We start from the raw sequence: 9,305 nt of genomic DNA, 5'->3' as shown, positions 1-9,305 counted from the left end.
AATGGGTACGAAAATGGGTCAACGAACAATTTATCAAGGCAACAAGGCCCTCACAAAAAAGTCCCAAAAGCTTAAGCATATGGCTACTTTAGAGTCATGACATGTAATTTAAAATTTGATTGCATTTTGTACCAATGATACCCAAAATGAATTATGATAAATATCTTGAGGTATGGCATTTGTCTTACGCATATTTGAAACAACTTAAAAGGCAATAACACACACACACACACTCTCTCTCTCTCTCTCTCTCTCTCTCTCTCTCTCTCTCTCTCTCTCTCTCATTGTCATATTACATGTGCATATATGAATGCACTTCATGCACAAATTTTGTCATATTTGCTCAAAAACCAATTCACCCAAGCATTTACTACTTGGGCATCTACCACCTTGAAGTTGCCACATGCAAGATTCACTACACTCTCCAATGCTCATTGTACACAACAAGGGACCAATTGGGTGCTCAATCTAAAAGGTACGTAATCCCTGATTGCCATACGAACTAGCTCAATCCTCCAATGGACAACTATTTGAATTTTACCACCAAGAGCTAATCCCATTACTAGCAACAATCCACTTGAGTGATAATTTTATATATAGTCACTACCATAGTGAAGGTGACCACAATGAGGGCCCAAGTAACTCCTAGGCACTATGACTACTAAATGCTTAAGAAAAGTAGCTTCACAAGGTGTCACCCATGGGGCTTGAGCCCTTGAACTCTCTATGGGGATGGAAATACTTAGGTTGGCTAAACACTAGTCCAAAGACTTGTCTGGCACAAGAACATGCAGCTCACTTGGCAAGAGCTCACTATCGCGAAAAGTTGTTTGCATGTTAAGAGTAACCACTTGGCCAATTGCTATGCTTTAAAGAAATCAATTCATCTAGCTCATGTGAAAGCCACATCCTTATTCTTTTTTTTTTTTTGGCAAGTGGTTTCTCTAGCTTCCAGACTATGTACTAGGCCTTAAATCTTGAGAGGTCACACGCCCCTTCTCCTTTTTTTCTTTTCCTAGGACTTATATTTAATGAGGGCTAGTTTTCTAATGAGCTTAGCAAAGCCATCCCTTTAGAAGCTTCATACTTAGTGCATTTCAGTAGGGCAAACTTCCATGCTCTCAATTTGGGCACCTTTCATTTCATTGAGACTTCTTTATAAGCCTGCTGCTATTCTATTAATATTAGCTTTATAAAATGGGCTGGGGCAGAGACCCTTGCAGAAAAGGAAGAAGAACACTGTACAGTTTCACTTTCTTGCTTTCTCAGGCAAGCTATTTAAAGGCGCCTTGTGCATGTTTCCCCCTGGGCTCATCACAAACTAGACCCTCTATGTGACTCGGCAGCATAGCTGTAGTAAGAGAGCGGCAGCATATAACATCTGCTGACTACTAGAGAGTGTAACGGTTGAAGCCCATCCAATTGCCAGTGTAAGTTCTTATCACTCACTACACAATCCACATTTTTTGAAAACTGACCCCAACTATTGTGATGATTTTTGTAAACCTTTTCATCATGCTTGAATGATTCTATTCAGCCCGCCCCAAAAGTTTTTTTAACTTTTGAGACACCATAATTTTCATTAACCTTGTAATCAGATTTCCATGGTTTTATCAGATCAACAAAATAAAGATTCGATTGATGCTTTGAAGTATATGCTATGTAGCTAGATGGTGTGTAGAGTACCCGGAGAGGGTTTCTCCATCGGTTGACTCCCGAGTAAGCTCTGCATGTGTTGAGTGCAGTCTGGTTGGTTCAATGGGTTAAGTGACAAAAGACATTGCTAGGACAAACGATCAACCCACAACCGAACAAATAGCAGCAGACAAGCTGTAGAAGTTGAACTCCCTCAGAACAAGTCTGTGTAGGTGGGTCTGATTGTTGTCCTCTTCGCTATGTAAACCAATACCAGAACAAGCTTGAACTGCAAAAGAGGTCTAAATTACGTGCTGTAGTATCAGAAAGGACATATCACATTCCTGTGCAAAATAGGTGTAACAAGCTATGATACCATACCCTTGGTACTAAATCAACAGCACTGTGCAGTTCTAGAAAACACTAAATGTCATACAAGAAGAGGGAAAGATGATCAAGTCTACCCAACAGTCTTTCAAATTGCTCCCTTTACAAGGAGTTCCTAAGTGTTATACAATGGAATTTCATGCTTTGACTTGCTCCCTGCTTAAGAAAAACACGTGTAACAAGCTATCGTACCATGCCCTTGGTGCTACATCAATGGCAGTGGGGAAGTATAAACGACAGTCAAATGCAATTCAAAGGTGCAGGAAAGATAGTCTAGTCTACCCATTAATGTTTCGCATGGCGCTCTCAGAACTCAATCTACTCTGTGATAAAATGGAATGCAAGAGAGTTCCACGTGCTATACAATTGTATTAAATTGCTCCTCAAAGCATTGACTTGTTTTTACTGCTTTTGCTTTCTCCCCAAACCCCCAGAAAAAAACCCACAAAAACAAAGTTGCTGAAGATTGCTTCGAGAGAGAACTCATCATGATGGCATTCAACACTAGCAGTGAAGAGATGGTGCAACACGCAGTTCACCCACAAAGAGTGCAAGATGTGATACCAACTGCTGCAGTCGAAGAATTCACCTCCAAAGAAACTACTGTTAGTGCACTTGAGAAGAAAACCAGAGGTTATTTGAAGACATTTCAACGCAGCTTCAGTTCCTCAGCCATTGAAAGGTAATAGCAAATGAAATTCAAAGAAGTATAGCTAAGATAATATCCAACTGTTGATGTTCCAAAATCAGTAGCATGTGATCAGGTGTATGTGTTGCCATACCACCTCTATCTTAGAACAAAACTTCCTATCTGCCAAGAGTGACTATAAAGTTCCTGTTTTTGAAACTATGCAGAAGTTAGTTGTGAATGAGACCCTAATGATTGGCATGTCCCATGGATGTGATGAATCTGAATATAACTGTTCATGGGGAAAACACATTGCATGCAGAAAATCTCAAATTCAGTTTTCAATTTATCCCCATATCTTGAAAGTTAAAGCTCATGCTCTGATATCTTGAAGTGTCTCTACCCAATCATCAGCTCTGATATCCCGAAGCTCATACATGCTATGCTATAGTCAGTTTCCACTCATTTCTGCTTGTCTGATGATTTCGCAGAAATGCAACTGCAACAGAAGATCCATCAGTCATGACTATCAACTTCCTTCGGATGAGATTGCAATCACAGCGTGCTGACTACAGGGCTGAAAAGCAGAAAGCACAGCAGCTAGCTCAAAAGGTTAGTTACATCACAGATATGTGGAACTTTAGTAAGGAACAGGGGACTGAGAATAACTATTTTAGTTAACATCCTTAGGTACTGGAGCTTGAACAAAGACTAAGCGTTGAAGTTGAGCTACGGAAAAAGGCAGAGCTTGGACACGTGTACAGCTTTCCAATGTATGAAACTTTAACAAGTAGACATCATGGGTCGGTACCATACAACAGCAAAATTAACTATCATGACATTAATAGTGGAGAACAGCAGGAGAGTCCTCATGGATGCAGGTCTTGCTTTAGCTCTTGTAATGGATGCCAACATAAGAAGTCCATTTTGCAGCACGGATATCCTTGTCAAAGTCTTAGCAATTCATGTGAACCATACAGATATGATGGGCTGAGTTCTAAGCCATTTTCTCCTCTGGAGTCTCCCCGTACAAGACAATCCAGTCGCTTTTCATCTGATGCAGATTACTGCAAAGAGCAAAGGATAGAAATATCTCCTCAACAAGAAATCAGGTTTCTCTTTAGAAATTCTGCCCAAATGTAAACATGAATACAAATAGAATTATATACGTGTGTGTGTATATGTAGGTATGCATTAAATATAGATGGTTACTTGAACAGGCAAGTTAATTATTCATCACATATATAAACAAATCAACACTGTTCCATTGCCAGTCAAATGAAGTGCATTAGATCACAGTTTCATAAGGCGTTGGAATACATGAATAAGATTGTTAAGTAACAAAGATGCCCAAATACAATGGCAATCCCTGCACAAGGCGCAATGTGACACTGACAGTGGGGGCTCAGACTGTGAAGATTGGAAGGATAGCTGCCTAAAGTGTAAGAAAACTGTAGCCACCAGGATGACAGGCTGCCCTAGAGTATACAAAATGACTTGGTGACTTTAAATTGGTGGCTAGAATCAAAAGGAACTTCACAGACAAATGTCTGCAGTGCCCAAGACTCTGGCCTATATAGACAGCACACCCAAAGTACCCCACCAACTCAATGTAGGGGTCACAAGCAAGAGATAACCATATTGCTGACACCCCTCTTAGATCCTTGCAGCATGCATAAATGCCGAATGACTGCAAGTCATATGGAATGAAATATAGTGGAAGAGCCTTTGTGAAGATGTTTGTTCAACATTGTAACCATGGGTTATCATTTGCAGTAAAGCTAAGCTCTGCACGTAGTCTTTTCAACTATACAGCCTCTTGAGGTGCTAGACAAGCAGCCATGCACACACCTCCACAAAAGAAATTGCAATGGTAGGTTGCTTCTTGCCGATCCATGAAATATTACCTGATCCCAAAGTAAAACAAAAACCTGTAGTGGATCTACTTACCTGTTCAATCAAAATCAATACCTATTGATGTAATCCCTTTTAAATTATCCCATGTTTGGGTGCCTTACAAGTAAAATAAAACCTGAAATGCCCCTACAAAGAGCTAAGAATGCAACTATGGTAGATACCTTTGCTCAAGTAAGAAGGAACCAAATCAAGGACCGAACTAGGCAAGAGAATGTTGCTTCACCCACCACCACTGGTTCCTTGTGGTTGCCCCTCCTACAATGAGGGCACTTTCCACTCAATGATGAATCCTTCTCCTTCTTAGCCTTCCCCTCTTTCTTCTTACCCTTCTCCTCCTTTCCTCACCCATTGATGGTAGAACCTACTTTGCAAAACCATCCTTCTAGGACAATTGGATGTCTCATTATGCCAAGCCTCCTACTCAACTACCATGGCTCCTCGTGTCATATTCTTGGACATCCAAGATGAGTGCTCGCCATAGAATTGGGTCACTTAGTAACTAGACATGAACACGCCCTTAGGCTAGGGTGATTAAGGAGTAGTATAAAAGAGACTCACGGGCTCATTTGTGCCACATCTCATCACTTTAATCCTGCATGTAATCTCATCTACATAGCAAGACGGTACAACATGGTGGTATGGGACACCAACCCTTCTAACAAAAGCATGGCTCATTATGCTACCAGCCCCAAGCTCAAGGGTGAGCTTGTTTGGCTCTATGGTTGAGGAGTGAGCTTCATGTCCATCTTGCAAGCTCAAAAGGACAGCACATCACACTTTTGCGTTAATTACAAATGTCTTAATAAAGTGACAATCAAGAACAAATCTTTATTGCCAAAATGGATGACCTTACGGCTCAACAATGTGGTTCAAAATATTTAGACAGGACAAATCTAAGGTCCTTGTGGGCCCACTGAATCTCCTTGAGAAATATGTTAACTGGTGCTATACAAACTCTTAAAGAATTGTTAAAGATATGAAACTTCCAAGTCCCATCTGTACAACATATATGAAATCGTACATGCAAAAAGTGTGACTTTCACACAGTTTCAAAAACCATTTTGCTTATAGCCATCAAAGAGTTCTCATATTTGTATACCCATTTTGCACTTCACTATATCATCTGGAAACTGATTTGGAAGTTCATGCAGGTTCAAACAGATACTTTCTCCTATCAGGAAAAACCCAGATTGGCTAGCATTGCCAGTTGACTATCGAGAGGCAAGCAATACAAAGTCAGAGCAGGTAAAAATAGGTTTAAGGTTATTTCAATTGGTACCCTGAAGTCTTTAACTATGGCACAGTGCATGCACTTGTCCATCATGTCAAGAGGTATAGTGGATCAGAATCAACAAAATCATTGACAACATGAGTTGTTCACTAACTTCCATGACTCTGATTTGCAGCACAATCCCAGAAAACACCACCTCATTAGTATGGAATACATGGAAGAACCCTCCAGACAAGAATATCAAAGTGAAACTTCAAGGTTAATTTCAAAGGCTGAGCAGTCACCAGAGCTGCTAGTCAATAGAAAAGGCTGTAAGCTGGATCTAGAAGAGAGTGAAATGTCAGAACCTCACCCAAATCTTAAACAACAGAGAGATGTGAAAGGAAAGCAGATCATGCAAGATTGGTCCACCGGAAAGAATACTGTGGGTGGACTAAACACATGCTTGCTTCCACATTGGAAATCCAATAACTTTACTGGTGACCCAGGGAGCATGAGCAGCATCACAAATCTTTGGAAAGAAGAAATCAGCATGGACAATCCCTGCAACTGCTTGAAAAATCAAGTAATCCCACAGCAATTTTGGCGCCAAAGGGAGGCAAGAAGCAAAAGTGAACATGATAGCATACACGCAGTGGATGGCAAAGCTATTGGACAGGACCAAGCACATGAATTATACAGAGACTTTAAAGGACATCTGCATAGCAAAAAGTGTCAAGGTCAAGACCAAGGAACCCTTCTAGTCAAACTTGGCCACTCCAGCTACTGTACAAATCACCGTCACCTTAAAAGGGCTTCAAGTGACAAGTTTCTGCCATCTAGCATACAATGCATTGACAACGACTATGATAGCCACACATTGCATTATGCATGCTCTAGAAGCAATGGTGAAAGCATACACAATGGCATTGGCATTGCCACCAATCCTAGCCAATCTCTGGGCCAAGCTTATGAAGCTGGAGAAGCTAAATACCAGGGACCAATGTACATGCCTGTAGCTGAAAGAAACAGAAGTCCATCAAGTAGTGCAGCACCTTTGGCAAAGAGAGCAGAACCTAAGCACCCATCATACCACCGGCCTGCTACTGCAGGCAAAGACGGCATCAGCAGTCCGATAGGAGGTGGTCGTAGGTCATTGGACGGTGGGCTTGACGAGGTGAAAGACATTCTCAAGGCACTGAAGGTTGCCAAGCAGCAAGTTGAGGCTGCTGATGAGATGATCAGCATTAGTTGATGCTGTAACAGGGCATAAATACACCCAGGTCCCTTATGTTGAGAGATGTCAGGCCATCTCGGAGACATTGATCGGTCACAGATGTCAGGAATCGAGCAACAAATACTGATGTAAAAATGTGGAACCATGCTAAAGACTTTGCTTTCCCCTTGGATGTACAAATACAACTGGATTGGTTTGTTATAGCTATACAGTATGTAAACGAGGAAGGCACGATTCTGCATGACAGCACGCATTTCAATCCCACACAGGCCATGCAACAATGACCTTCTTGGACGTGAAACAACCGCCGGCATCCTAAATTGTGCTTCTGTGTCTGATTATGTCTTTAAGAAGAAGGATCTCATCAAAGATTCGAGAAAAATAAAACCAAAGCATTAGCAATAATCCAGAGCCGACTTAACCTGATGAAATAATGGTGAATGAGCTCACAGCATCCCGTGAATGAGCTCACAGCATCCTGTTGTACGTGAAACTGACTCTAGATACAATGTTAGGGGTAAACTTTACAAACACCCTGAAGTAGACAAGGAAGAAGTTATCAAGAAAGAATGGGTTTGTAACCTTACAACATTCTCTTGTTATCACAAAGCTTAGATTATTATATTATGTCCCACAGAGTGAATGTTGCTTATGAACCATTCATCGTTAAATAATTTGGGTTGTAGATACTAGGAAGTTTGGTCACATCACATTCTAATGATAACCTCAAGCATCTTATTCCTTCAACAAAACTCAAAAGGTCCCTAGAAAGCACCGTGACTCTCGACTCCCGAATGGGAGTAAAAATAAAGGCATTCGAAGTAACCCAATCGTGCCATCATCCCTAGAATTGTATAAAGTGGAATAGTATCTTGACATGCAACTTGATAGAATTTGCAAATTTTGGCTTGCCAATCATAGGGCTGGAGTACAACGCGCTCTCTCTCTCTCTCTCTCTCTCTCTCTCTCTCTCTCTCTCTCACCCATGAGGGAGATCTTTAATTGGAGGAGAGGGTAATAAACCCCTAATCAAAATCAACTAACTTTCTCACTAATTAACATTGTACATATTCTCATTTTTTCAATTTTAGTAGTGTTGGTTGTAAGATATTATACTTTGAGTACAATTAATCCATTCATTATCAGCCTTTAAATTGATTTCATTTGTTGTTCTCATTGACAAGACAATACTAACAAGTGTAGTCATTATTTGGGTCTCACATGTCATTTTTGCCTCTTTAGAGACGGTAATACATCACTTTGTATGCATCTCTATCTCTCTCATGCATGCTCGCACGCATAAAGGGTACATATATTAATCATTAAAAAATTATGAGTCACACTCTTGGAGGGAGAAGCCCTCCATGCTACAGATAATCTAGTAGCCAAAGTAGGTGGCCTTTTAATCAAACATTGTGACTCTAAGACCTTGAATGGGAGCAAAAGATAAGGGCATTCCTAGTGACCCAATTGTGCCAATGTCCATAGAATCTCAAAGAGTGGAACAATACATTTATATACAACTAGACACGATCCAAGAATTTGGGCTTGGCAAACACCCATAGGGATGTAGCGCGCGCGCGCGCGCGCGCGCGCGTGTGTGTGTGTGTGTGTGTGTGTGTGTGTGTGTGTGTGTGTGTGTGTGTGTGTGTGTGTGTGTGTGTGTGTGTGCACGTGCACGCGTGCGCGTGCGCGTGCGCATGCACGTGCATGTGCGTGTGTGTGCATGCGTGCGTGTGCGCACACATGCTACCCACCCCATGAGGGAGATACGCACGCACGCGTGCTACCCACCCCATGAGGGAGATCTATAATTGGAGGAGAAGGTAGTAACCCCCTAATCAAAATCAACTCACTTTCTCATCGATCAACATTATGCATATTCTCATTTTTTCAATTTTAGTAGTCTTGTTTGTAAGATATTATATTATGAGTTCAATTAGTTCATTCATTCTCAGCCTTTATATTCATTTCATTTTGTTACTCTCATTGATGAGACAATACTAACAGGTGTATTCATTATTTTAGTCTCATAGGTCATTTTGACCTCTTTAGAAACATTAATACATGTGTGTGTGTGTGTGTGTGTGTGTGTGTGTGTGTGTGTGTGTGTGTGTGTGTGTGTGTGTGTGTGTGTGTGTGTGTGTGTGTGTGTGTGTGTGTGTGTGTGTGTGTGTGTGTGTGTGTGTGTGTGTGTGTGTGTGTGTGTGTGTGTGTGTGTGTGTGTGTGTGTGTGTGTGTGTGTGTGTGTGTGTGTCCACCCCATGAGGAAGATCTTTGATTAGAGGAGA

The 9,305-nt window shown here is 41.2% G+C and overlaps 1 protein-coding gene across 4 annotated transcripts; it reads left to right on the top strand.

Annotated features, from left to right (window-relative positions):
* Positions 1-1,097: 1,097 nt before the first annotated feature.
* On the top strand, positions 1,098-7,221 carry LOC148036589 (uncharacterized). 4 transcript variants are annotated; one of them, XM_087678580.1, is made up of 6 exons: positions 1,098-1,868; positions 2,457-2,704; positions 3,142-3,262; positions 3,341-3,762; positions 5,719-5,812; positions 5,974-7,221. In XM_087678580.1, the coding sequence occupies exons 2-6, from the start codon at positions 2,511-2,513 to the stop codon at positions 7,030-7,032; spliced, it is 1,890 nt and encodes a 629-aa protein (XP_087534706.1). In that variant the 5' UTR covers positions 1,098-1,868; positions 2,457-2,510; the 3' UTR covers positions 7,033-7,221. The 4 variants fall into 4 exon arrangements, with proteins under 4 accessions (XP_087534706.1, XP_087534707.1, XP_087534703.1 ...); XM_087678581.1 differs by having other exon boundaries at positions 1,098-2,704; positions 3,341-3,531; positions 3,631-3,762; XM_087678579.1 differs by having other exon boundaries at positions 1,099-1,430.
* The last annotated feature ends 2,084 nt before the right edge of the window (positions 7,222-9,305 follow it).

The sequence above is a fragment of the Lygodium microphyllum genome, chromosome 5 (genome assembly GCF_053477565.2).
Source record: "Lygodium microphyllum isolate KBCC chromosome 5, Lygodium_microphyllum_v1.1.10, whole genome shotgun sequence".
Lineage (NCBI taxonomy): Eukaryota > Viridiplantae > Streptophyta > Polypodiopsida > Schizaeales > Lygodiaceae > Lygodium > Lygodium microphyllum.
This window is presented reverse-complemented; position numbering and strand designations above follow the sequence as displayed.